At 37.9% G+C, this 12,838-nt stretch overlaps 4 protein-coding genes across 4 annotated transcripts; 2 read left to right on the top strand and 2 right to left on the bottom strand.

The window, feature by feature from the left end:
• Positions 1–3,777, top strand: LOC5521017 (zinc finger protein 260; the record flags this gene model as incomplete). Its single annotated transcript, XM_048726734.1, is given in 1 exon segment — positions 1–3,777. A coding segment is annotated over 1 exon segment (1,262 nt), but the record flags the coding sequence as incomplete, so codon positions are not given.
• Positions 2,718–4,962, bottom strand: LOC5521016 (putative deoxyribonuclease TATDN2). Its single transcript, XM_001640770.3, has one exon. The coding sequence runs from the start codon at positions 4,787–4,789 to the stop codon at positions 3,764–3,766; it is 1,026 nt and encodes a 341-aa protein (XP_001640820.3). The 5' UTR covers positions 4,790–4,962; the 3' UTR covers positions 2,718–3,763.
• A 13-nt stretch (positions 4,963–4,975) lies between these two features.
• Positions 4,976–7,111, top strand: LOC5521090 (U6 snRNA-associated Sm-like protein LSm8). The gene is made up of 4 exons (XM_001640851.3): positions 4,976–5,095; positions 5,459–5,499; positions 5,864–5,991; positions 6,676–7,111. The coding sequence occupies exons 1-4, from the start codon at positions 5,065–5,067 to the stop codon at positions 6,764–6,766; spliced, it is 291 nt and encodes a 96-aa protein (XP_001640901.1). The 5' UTR covers positions 4,976–5,064; the 3' UTR covers positions 6,767–7,111.
• Positions 7,112–7,548: 437 nt separating this feature from the next.
• Positions 7,549–9,824, bottom strand: LOC5521015 (hatching enzyme). Its single transcript, XM_032366069.2, has 6 exons — positions 9,702–9,824; positions 9,394–9,587; positions 8,984–9,163; positions 8,351–8,664; positions 8,168–8,212; positions 7,549–7,715 (listed from the first exon to the last, which is right to left on the bottom strand). The coding sequence occupies exons 1-6, from the start codon at positions 9,780–9,782 to the stop codon at positions 7,615–7,617; spliced, it is 915 nt and encodes a 304-aa protein (XP_032221960.2). The 5' UTR covers positions 9,783–9,824; the 3' UTR covers positions 7,549–7,614.
• Between the last annotated feature and the right edge of the window lie 3,014 nt (positions 9,825–12,838).

Genomic DNA, 12,838 nt, shown 5'->3' with positions numbered 1-12,838 from the left:
GCGAATCCAGTAGCCTTATCATGCACCAACGAATCCATACAAATGAAAAGCCTTATAAATGCAAACTATGCCCAAAAGCATTCACAAGTCACTCGTCACTTGTTATGCACAATAGACACCATAGTGGTGACAAGCCATATAAATGTGAAATTTGTGGCAGGGCATTTTCTGTGTCTAGTAACAGGGCTAGGCATATGCGTTCACACAAAAACATAAAGCCGTATTCGTGTTCTCAATGTGAATGGTCGTTCACAACCAGCTCAGACCTGAAGCGGCATCTTAAAACGCACACTGGAGAAAAGCCATACCGTTGTGAGGAGTGCGACAAGGCATTCTCGTCTTCGTGCGGGCTGTCAACGCACAAAAAGATCCACTTCAATATCAAACCACATAGCTGTACCGTTTGTCACAAACGATTTGCGACTACTGGTCAAGTGACGTCACACATGCGCACGCATACGGGTGAGCAGCCCTTTAAATGCACTTACTGCGACAAGGCTTTCTCCATAAAAGGAAACCTAACGGTACACATAAGAAGACATACAAATGAAAGGCCGTATGTGTGCACGACATGTGGTAAGAGTTTCACCGTCATTTCACAGCTCGTTATGCACAATCGGTCGCACACGGATGAGAGGCCCTATGAATGTGATATTTGTGGGAAGAAATTCCGCCAGCAAGGTGGTCTCAGTATCCACAAGAAGATCCACACGGAAGAGAAACCTCACGAGTGTACGCAGTGCGAGAAGGCGTTTATCACAAAGGCTAAGCTAGATAGGCATTTCAGGACGCACTCTGGCGAGAAACCATACCGTTGTGAGATCTGTGAAAAGTCATTCCGTGATAAAGATTCTCTGAATATTCACATGCGAATCCACAACAACGATAAGAGACACTCGTGCAGCTATTGCCCTAAATTGTTTTACACCAAGACTGAATTAAGGCAGCATGTTCGAATCCACACTGGAGAAAAGCCTTACAAGTGTCCGTACTGCGACAAAGCATTCGCCGTCAAAGGGAACTGTACCGTTCATGCCAGGACCCATACAAAGGAGAGGCCATATAAATGCACAAACTGCGGCAGAGCATTCTCTTGCAGGTCCGGGCTGAGAGAACACATGAGGACACATGGCGGAGTTAAAGAATTCATATGCTCAATTTGCGAGAAAGCCTTTCTTCGAAGAGGCTGCCTTAAAAAGCACGAGAAATTACACGTTAAGCAAGGAAACCATGGTAACTGCCTATCAAGCAAAACACAATAAGATGTGTGTAGTCACATGTAGTTCTTCTGTATCCCATTTTCTATTCCAATTTTTTGACCTGTTACTTCTTTATTTTCTATCCCTTTGAAGTTCATTTATGCCTCTGGATTTGTCGTTTTCCATTCAACTTTTTTATTCTAAATATGGCTTGGAACTTCTTATTTTGATATCCCAGATTTCTATACCATTTATGACTTTGTATCAAAATCCCATTTTTATATCCCATTATTTATATGAAATGTAACTCATTCTTCTATTCTTTAATGATCCCATTAGTGACTCCTGACTTTGTATTTTTATACCCCATTATTAACAGATGACTTATTAGCTTTTAATCCATTTGCCATTAACGATTCGTAAATTTTTCCATTAACGATTCGTATTTTTATATTCTATTCTCTAACCCATTAGTGACTGCGGGCTGAGAGAGCAAACGAGAGCACACGCGTCCATATTTTCTATTTGTGAGAAAGCCTTTTTGGAAGGGCTTTCTTAGATCCCTTTTACATAATGTTGGTCGAATTCTCAACCGCTCAGAAACTTGTACCGGAAGCGGTGTTTACACTGAAAGGTGTTTATTTTTCACACTGTTTACACAGGTCTCATACAACTAGCTGCCTCTTTTTTCGTCTAGTCCAGCTAGAGCTTGCCCAAAAATTTTAGCGGAAAAAAGGGATGGCATGAACAAGCTAATCTAACAAAGCACCTAAAGGTGTGATGTCTATTCCGTTTTTCTATTCCATTGTTGACCAAGGACTTCGTATTTCTTATCAATTTTTCTCTCGTGACTTCGCACTATTATATACCATTTGATTTTGTATTTTCGTGATTATTTTTATTTGTTATCCTATTTTTGCCTCAGATAATTGCGCGTGACTCCGTCTTCCCACTGAAAAATAAGCCATTTTTCATTATCGTTCGGCGTCTTTTTTTAAGCACTAAAAAGTCCGAGTGTTAAGCCTTATATTTTTAAGAGCATATCATTTTCAAAGTCAAAGGCTTTAGGAGTTGATGGGTATGTCATCAATAAGTAGGTGCTGTTCGGATTTCGGAAGTGAATTTCAGTGACTTGTCCTAATTAATAAAAACAGTAAAGTACTTACTTCCATCTACACATTCATGACTCAATCATATTTAAACAACATTCTCAATATTGACAAGTCATGCACAAACTATCATTAATGCCATATTATTAAAATAACTCTTAACAAAAAGCAAAGCGATTACAGTTTCTACGCGTTAAAATCTCTTAGATTTTTTAATTGATAGTCCTCCTGTAGCCAACACAATCGGTCAGTAATAGCTCAATATATATGGCATACATTTGTCTGGAGAATCATTAATATTTTTCACTGCTTTAACTTGATGTGATTATTTAAGATTATAAACTATTTTAATCCATTCGATTTTGGTGCAATATGTTTAATCATGTAATTATACTCAAAAAATGGACAATTTTATAAAGGACAATTTTATTGGATGTAATTTAAATCCCACAAAAGCTTAACTTTATCAGAAAATACAAGATAGATTTTGCAGTTATTTCACCAAATTAGAAAAAAACATATTAGATTCCAGTTGACATCTTACAATGTTTGGCTTCCTGTATTCGTGAAATATGATTTTACTTTCATGAACCTTGTCACGTAGGCCCTTGTCGCAAAAAGATATGGCTGAAACCATATCATATGCCAACGGAACTTGTTCTTGGAAAACGATTTGGTTTTAAGTGTAATGAATGACTTCCTGATGGCCAATTCTTTAAATAATCATATAAGACATAAGGTTTATGCATTTCTCAGTAGAAATGTATTGTGGTTAGACAAAATTGCAGTGAATCCTTAATTTACTTTTCTTGTGATAGCATCAGTAATTTATATTTTACCATTGTGTTTGAATAACATTTTCAATATTTACAGTCCTGTGTAAATTGTGTCTTATCAGAAAATTAAAATTATTCAGAAATCATCTAAAAACAATTGAAAATTGAAAATTTAGCTCATGGTATAGTCTATACTCTATAAGTGCTGCTTTTTCAGGTTTTCAAATTTTACTTAAAATCAATTCATATTCTAATGGATAAACCAAAGAAAGGCTTTTAATACCATGCCATGTGAGAAAGTGAATAGGAAGTGTATTAATTGTCAGTCACAAACCAAGAACACCAATACAAGCTAACTCTCACCAAACCAGCTACTTACTCAATAGTCAAAAATTACTAAATACAAATTCTTGTGGCAATAGGACTAATTCTCCTTATCCAAACATTACCGCATATGTCATAACATTTAATAAACTTACACTAAACGCAGGAAGATTTTGTTATATGAGCCTCTTAGTAATTTCAATCCAAAGCAGCTGGTTACAATAATGATACTGAATATCTATAGCTAAAATTATTTACAGTTAATTAAATCATAGTAACATTTTGGCGAATAATTTTTTTAAAGATAAACACACCATAAACAAGTACCATTATATTTTGAAATAAAATAATAAGATCATATACCATAAATATGTTTTGTGTTGTTTCTCACTACCTCAAGAACAGTTTCAAATGGAATCTCTTTAATGTCAGCAATCGCTTCAGCAACATAGATAGCCATGCCTGGGTGGGCCCACTTGTGACTCTTAGAAATCTTTGATGGTACAAAGTAGGGAGCATCTGTTTCAAGAAGCAGTCTGTCTAGTGGAATTTGACGAGCAAGATTTTGCACATCTCTGGCATTAGAAGATGTGACTATTCCTGTCAAACCTATGTAAAGGTTTGAAAACTGATGTAGAAATTTCTGGGCAAAGTCTACAGACCCTGTATAACAATGTAGATGAATTTTCCAATCAGTTGGCATGCTTGACTTGAGGAGGTCTAAGGTGTCAGCTTCTGCATCACGACAATGAATGATCAAAGGTTTTTTTAACTCCACTGCTAGCTTCATTTGTCTAACAAATACTTCTGCTTGCTTTGATGGCTGGGCCTTTGACCGTTTTGAGTAATCCAACCCACATTCACCCAGAGCGACAGCCTTCGGATGTTTAAGACATTCAATGATTTTAGATTCCATTGTCTCGGTGTAATAATCCGAATTGTGTGGGTGACATCCAAACGCACCCCAGACTCCATCTTCCGTCACCAAATCTTGCCAGCTTCCAAAAGAGGAAAATGCAGCCGGATCACAGAACATTGTAATACATCCTTTGAACGACTTGGGAAAATGGTGCTTTGCTTTATATTCAGAAAATCCCCCATGGTGTCTTTGCCGATCAAATAAATATTCAAGATGGCAGTGAGTATCAACGAATTCGTTCTCGCTCTCTAGAAACGCATGAACTGAACTTTGGGCTCCGTTGCTATTACGCACAGAGGCACGTTCTGAAGCCCCATTTGGGCAACAGCTTCGGAAATGTCCTTCTTCTCCACAGGCAAAGCACTTTGTATTTTTCGGCTCTGAGTTGTTAGTTCCAATATTTGGGCAATCACGTCTTAGATGCCCAGTTTGGCCGCAACCAAAACATTTCCTCGACTCCATTCTATGTTTTCGAATCTCTATGAGTTCTTTACTCTTTGCTTGAACATAAGGTTGCCTTTATGCACACTCAGTAAGAGCTGAACAGCCGCCAGGTGTGCTTTCAAGTTGATTAGATCGGTTTAGATCTCATTATTTACGATATCTTCATTTCACTTTCACAATCATCGTTTGCTGTGAAGTGCGGTTGAATGTCAGCGGCTGCCATACCACAGGTACCCCGTCTGCACGACACAGGTAACCCAACATATCACGCGTGCGCGGAATAAACAACCAAGATGGCGACCTCGTTGGAGTCATATGTGAATCGTATCCTTTGTACTGTTTTTTTTTGCATGTCATTTCGCTGATCAGCTACATTTCTATGTTATTATCGACATAACTAGCTGTTTTATTTCAACTGTTGTATTTCTTTATTCAAAAATGGACCGAAGAAAAGTATATAGTTCAAAGCTGCATCGTCTTTCCAACGTTTTTGCTGCACACTTTTCTATTCTCGACATTCATATGGCCGGATGATTCTTAAGTTCTTGTAGTAATAGAACGCACTGAAATGCTCGAGCTTATAAACACGAAAAAAACTAAAGCCTTGGTGTCACCGCACGTAAGAATATTGTTAAATATCGCTTGCGCTATATTAACTGATGAGAACTTGACCTCTGTAATACTAAGACACTGTAGCAGTGATAACACAAGACGGCCGCATGATCGTGGTGAGTTGGTCAGATCTTGAGGTGTAGCCAGCATTTTTCCAGAAGTACAAGCTGGAATCAGCCACTGACCTCAAATTCGTTGCCTTTATAATCATAACCAAAGCTGTCAACCCCACTTGGACACAAATCTTGTGAAATCGGGTGAAATACAGTAAATATGTAAAAACAAAAAACAAGATTGCCAATGCGGGTGAATACAAGGAATTTATCAACACTCTCACCAAAATTAGGCTTGTGATAAGCTCCAAAATCGTGTGACACCCACCTTAAATGCAGGCGAGTTGACAGCTATGCACCATTACAATAGTCTGATATTTTCCAACATTTTTTTTTCTAATTTTCATTCATTATGATTGAACTGTAGGGAACTCTGAAGGGATTTGACCAGACAGTAAATGTGATTTTAGATGACAGTCACGAGCGCGTGTTTTCCTCTGGAAGTGGTGTGGAACAAGTTGTACTAGGATTATACATTATCAGAGGGGATAATATGTAAGCATTATTTACATGTTGTACTTATACAGTCAAAATTGCACTTATTTCACTTTGTGCTAATAGCCATCAAAGGCTTACTGCCATAAAGTAAAGTATAATGGCATTAGCAAGCTAATCCAGCAGTTGGCAGTCATTGGCAGCTGAAATGTGAGAATGATAAACAAGCAACAGTATGAATAAATAAATAAATTTATAATAAATAAATAAATGAATTAATTTTTTTATTATAGTACAGGCTTCTTATTTCAGGGTTTTTTTGTTAGAACTTTGGTGAGGTCAATATAGATATGTAGCTATTTGGGGCTTCATTGTGTATTCCAGTGGCTTAAACCACCATGCTTACAAGTCAAGCTGGTATCAGGTGTGGAGAACCACTGTGCATAAGAGAAGGAACACATCTTCTCCTTCACCTCTCTCTACACATCCTCCTTGTCTTGTGTTTTTATTGATTTTAATATTAAAATCAGGGGTTTTCCATGTATAAGACATGGTTTTGTGTAAAAGCCACCCTTTTTTGATAGCCATTTGGAAAAGGAATGTATTGCCTTTGGTTTAATATGGCAAAAGTGATTCAGTTTAATATTGGGGTGTATATATTTGAAAGTTATCTTTGTGAAAGTTAGGCACATGAAAATACAAGAATCATATTTACTTACATTTTTCCTATCTTTTTTCCCACAGTGCTGTGATTGGTGAAATCGATGATGAAGTGGATGGTTCAATTGATTTAAATGACATCCGTGCAGACCCACTAAACGCTGTAGTTTATTGAGCTTTCTCTTCTACTACTGTATATAAGACTTGATCTGAAATCTTATTAACCCATTCCACCCTCAGACATTCTATGTATAGGGAGCGAGATGCTTCAGATTTTATCATAATATGCTAGGCAGCAAGATAGATAGTAATCTGTTAGCATTGCATTGTCAATTGTGCATATCAACTACTGCATCAAAAGTGACTCATCCCACTCTTGGAAATATCAAAGACGGCCATCAGAGTAGCTGACCTCTGTGTACTCACACTATCAGCAAGAGTTGTAGAGCTAGCCTAAAAGAGTGTCTTTGTATATTTTTGGTTCAACTTCCCTTCTGCAGAATAAAGAAAACTAAATACATTGTGTTATCAAGATGGTAGTGGCATATTTATGGTAGTGAAGGTGAGGGACTGTCAAATGGAAAGTACTCTCACTATCAGCCAGGGTGTAAGAGCTAGCCTTAAGGAGTCAGGGAGAGGGAAAGGGGGGGCTCAAGACAAAATTCCAGTCATTCTGGTTCAGAGGGTGTGCCCACTTAGAGCCAGAATTTCGGTATTAAGAAGCATTGTGATTGTGTATAGGTGGGGTATGGAGGCATGCTTTTTGACATCTTGACATTTTCTAACTTCTTAAACGCTAACAATTGTTTAAACCTCAATGGAAAACAGCTTCTTTAGCTCCTTTTAACTTAATTCTCCTATTTCCGTACCAAATCTGAAAAGTGTGGGGTGCTGGGGGCTCACAAACCCCCTCTTGCTTATGATTTACTCTATAAACATCACCAACAAAAGCAAAGATATTGGTATTAACCATTTATTCATTTACCATAGCATTAACATGTCAGATGAATCAACTGTTATTGTCTAACAACGTCTACATGTCTTGAGGCAATGATTGATAACGTACTCATGACTGTTGCAGAGGTGCTCCCAGAGATGACAATTCTTGTTACCATCGCGGCAGTCTAATTACCAAAAATAACAAAGACACTTAGTATTCCGATATTTGTCAAATATCTTTTTTTTTTGGGGGGGGGGGGGGGGGGGGATCCGACCCTGAATAATTTTTGCCCCGGAAATGTGCCTGTTTTGGCCAAATTCATAGAAAAAGTTTGAAGCTTTCTTTAATCGGAACTTTGAAAACTACTACCCCGCTCAGTCAATATGTTCCCTACTCCCTTAATACTTCTTTATTCTTTATCATATTTATCAGGTTGCATGTTTACTCCCGATAGCTCGAACAGTCGCTTTTTCGTTCCCAGTCCCGACATATTAGCGCAAAAGTACAAAAAACATCTTAGTTTAGGCGAACTCGGTTTTTTTTCTTACGTGATGCTCTCAAGACTCTGCGCGCATCACTTTTGCCCGTTATTATTAAACCTATGCACGACTCTAACATATCAATGCGAAAACTTACTTCCGCCGCCGCCGCCGCCGCCACCACCACCACCACTGTTGGAACCTGGTTATGAAAATAATGGTGGCATTTTATCGAAATTTGTTTATAATGGCATATAATCAACAGGCTTTTATCATTATATTAGAAAATATGATTTTTTTATTAGATTACCGCATGTGGAGTGGATACAAATATTCATACCGTAAAGGGATTGGATTCCACGAATGTCATCATCCTGGAGGCGGAAGTTGGCTACGTATCCAGTGTAGTATGGGTACATGACAGCGTTTCTCACATCACTGTGTTCTAGCCCAAGGGCATGGCCGAACTCGTGTGTCGCCACCCACATGAGGTTGGTGCCACTTGGGGTGCCGTCCGTGTACGTCTCGTCCTCGTCAAAATGGGCGCGGCCATTGGAGGGGAAAAAGGCGTGGGCAAGAACCTTGCCGGGACCGTCAAACGCATATGCGCATCTATTTCCGTCGTGCGGGCCACCATGACTTCTGGCGCCGAAGCTAAAAATACCGAACCATGGACTCAGTGTTTGCTTTTTGAGTCAGAGTACTTAACGGACCCTTAGGCTCGATTTGGGTCGGAGGTGTTTGAGTGCTTTTTTACGGCTCCCCATTTAAGTCCAAATATATACTGTAGTCAATGGAAGCCTAGTTTTCACTAGACCGCTACGGATATTTTGAAGTTGCACTCGTTTAGAGTTTAGTCATAAATAACTTTTAAAATAGTCGTCGCAAAACAAAAACAAAAATATATAGGCGGCATGGGGGTTGGAGGGGGGAGGGTCGGGGGTGTGCTTGTAACGCACAAAAAGAGATTCACCTGATTTTAATATCGGCACTGCCGCCATTATTGGTAGGCGAGAAGCTGAGCCCAGACACGTCGGACCAGTATTGCAGTGCACGGGCAAAAATACGTCTCTGGGAATCTTGGTTCAAGTCTCGTCCATATGTGATGTGGTAAGTGAGGTGCCTCTTACGCCAGCTGCTTGAAGTCTTATACCTAACAAAGAACATTCAAAGCAAAGTCAAATCCACGACTTTTATAGTTATTGTTATTGATCTGTATAAAGCCAGTGATTATGTAGCTATAAAATAAAGTTGGAGGAGTAGAGTGTAGTAGAAAGGTTGTGTACGAATGCCTCAGAAACGGTTATTCGCTCTAACTAAAAAAGGCGTAGCCAAGCTAGAGTTATTGTGCACTCCAGAGGATGCAATCAGTCAAAATGATACCTTCTGATTCTTAGACCACTTTCATCAACATCCGGCATGCCACAGCGTGGCTTCTTCATCTGTGCAATGGTGTCGGGATCCATCTCACCAGTCACAGGGAGACCAGCGATTTCCTGGAACTTCTCCAAAGCTTTCTTCACATCATGATTTCCAGATCGAGTAGGTGAGATATAGTGGAACTGATTCAGGTATTTCTGAAACAAAAAAATAACAAAGATTGATCAGCGGGAGTACGAGAAATTAATTATAGATTAATGTTCTTTGCCTTTACAATTTGAGTTGACAAGAAAGCTCAAGTATTTTCTTACCAATGCCATGGTCTCGTCGTCATCTTCGCATACTGCGAAGGCCACACAGGCCAGGAGTACCGCAAGTATCGCAAGCTTCATGCTGAAGTTTGATGAGCAGTGAGGTTTTTCCTGCTTCGAATGCCCTTATATAGCAAGCTCCAGTCCCTCTTGTTGACGCATCTGTGCACCTTTAACAAATGCAGACGGAATAGGCTCATGTTGTGTTGGTTTTTATTATTAGATATTGTGCTGCAAGTCAAATGTTAGTTAAGCTGAAATACTGAACTTTCTTATTGATATCAAAATCTCACGATTTTCTCTGGGGAATGAATTAGATACTGTCCTATTTCTTATTGTCTTTGGACCTCGAAAGCATAGTACATAGACATTTATTCTGAGTTAACAACTCAAACTTCCTTCATTGTGTATACCTCGCTTTGAAGAGTATTGACAAGATGAAAGAAAAACCTTGGACCTCATCATTGTTCCTATGCTAAAGAATTTTTAACAGCTTCTAAATATAAAGTACTAAAAAAGGTAGGTTTTATATCGTTTATCCAAAGGCAGCAGTCAATATTTGAGTAAACAGCTGCCCAAATATAAGTGATAAATTTTATTGGTACATAAAAAAATTAGATTTCCTGTTTTTATTCAAGAATTTTGATATTCTGTTTTATTCTATTTTTTTATATTGAATACTAAAAATGGTATATTCCAGGTAGGTTTAATATCGTTTAACCAATGCCAACAGTCTATATTTGAGTAAACAGCTGCCCAAATACAAGTGAGGTTTTTTTATAGTTACATAAAGGATTTAGGAAGTTTTCATTCAATAATTTTTTTTATTCTATTTTATTCTATTTTCTGTAAGGCGGCAAATACTGCTATTAAAGGCTAGACTTCATCAGCGACGAGAATCGTTCGTTTTCAAATAGAGGTATCTAATGTTTGATTTATGAGCAAGTACACCCGACCAGATGCGCTTTCACTCTGAATTCCTAGCTCGCCCGCAGTGCTTCAGGGGTAGCGTATAAATGGCTAACGTTTTTGTTTAAAGGTGGATTTTCCCCCCAAATAAATGCTAGAAGTGGTCTATGTGGGTACTAAAGGACAGAATAGAGGCATTTTTCAAATACAATGATATTTTTTTCTATTTCTTTGGTACTTTTCATTTTAGAGCTATTGAATTGTCAAACTTTACACGTGGGCTATTATAGAACCGCAACAGTCTGATGAGGGACTGTTCAGTTCGCTCAATGAACCTGGGCAGCGATATCAATGGTTTGTGAATATTTTGAGGCAAAAATGGAAAGAATAACTGCCTTTTTTGGATACATATATGTCTTATATAATGCGTAACTGTAAGCGATCATAGAAGAGCACTTGATACACAGGTGATAAGCGGGATATATCTTGATGTATAGAAAAAAGCACGCAGGCATTAGCCTGTTTCTGGGTTGCCCACTCATAAAATAGTAGGCTTGTAGGGATGTTCAACAGTAGTTAACGTGTTTTTTTCTATACATCAAGTTGTTTAAGTGTTATATACATAACACATTATTTCTCGGTATAGTTTTCTCAAGGTTTCAGTGCAGGGAATCGCAAACGGCGAATGGCAAATGGAAATTCTAAGGACAGACCTTTGTGGATATTATAAGTAAATTCATCTTTAATTCGTTTAGTGCCGATTAAACAAAAGCAATTTCCCATGTGCACTGACAAGGGTTTTTGATGATGGGTGTATGTGTTATAACCAGATGATCTTGGATTAGAAATTTTATTTAGCTTAGTGGCAGGCAAGATATTTGTTTAAAAATAAACCAAAAGATAAGTGCATTTTTTATTCAGTAATTTAATCTTTTATTGCTGCAGTGAAAGTAGCTGCAAATTTCCTTCTTTAGTCGTTTCTTGTTTACTAAGAAGCCAAAGTTCATTAAAACGCTTTCATGGTCTAAGGAAAAGTTGAAAATATGGAGCGGAACGAGGCACGGTAGACTTGATGGGCGTAGCCTGGATTCGCTTTAGGGGGCGGGGGAAGTGCGCAGTCATATTTCTCAATAAGGACGTGTTTTTGGTAATTGAGGATTAGCTGTGTGCAGCTCTATACCGCAGCCATATTTTCAGTAAATAGCGGACATTTCATTTCTTCCATCCTTGGAAACCCAGTACATCGAGGTCACTGGCGCGAGAACGAGGCGAAAAAGGCTGGCGGAGGGGAACGGGGCGGGATAGAAGATAAAGGAGCGAGAAACAAACATTTTAATATAGAAACAACCATAGAGACTTTAATATAGAAACAACCATGGAGACTTTGATATAGGGACAACCATAGAGACTTTGATATAGAGACAACCATATAGACTTTGATATAGAGACAACCATATAGACTTTAATATAGAGACAACCATATAGACTTTGATATAGAGACAACCATATAGACTTTAATATAGAGACAACCATAGAGAATTTAATATAGAGGCAACCATATAGACTTTAATATAGAGACAACCATAGAGAATTTAATATAGAGACAACCATATAGACTTTGATATAGAGACAACCATATAGACTTTGATATAGAGACAACCATATAGACTTTGATGTGGAGACAACCATATAGACTTTGATATAGAGACAACCATATAGACTTTGATATAGAGACAACCATATAGACTTTGATATAGAGACAACCATATAGACTTTGATGTGGAGACAACCATATAGACTTTGATATAGAGACAACCATATAGACTTTGATATAGAGACAACCATATAGACTTTGATATAGAGACAACCATATAGACTTTAATATAGAGACAACCATAGAGAATTTAATATAGAGGCAACCATATAGACTTTAATATAGAGACAACCATAGAGAATTTAATATAGAGACAACCATATAGACTTTGATATAGAGACAACCATATAGACTTTGATATAGAGACAACCATATAGACTTTGATGTGGAGACAACCATATAGACTTTGATATAGAGACAACCATATATACTTTGATATAGAGACAACCATATAGACTTTGATATAGAGACAACCATATAGACTTTGATGTGGAGACAACCATATAGACTTTGATATAGAGACAACCATATAGACTTTGATATAGAGACAACCATATAGACTTTGATATAAAGA

The sequence above is a fragment of the Nematostella vectensis genome, chromosome 1 (genome assembly GCF_932526225.1).
Source record: "Nematostella vectensis chromosome 1, jaNemVect1.1, whole genome shotgun sequence".
Taxonomy (NCBI): Eukaryota; Metazoa; Cnidaria; class Anthozoa; order Actiniaria; family Edwardsiidae; genus Nematostella; species Nematostella vectensis.
This window is presented reverse-complemented; position numbering and strand designations above follow the sequence as displayed.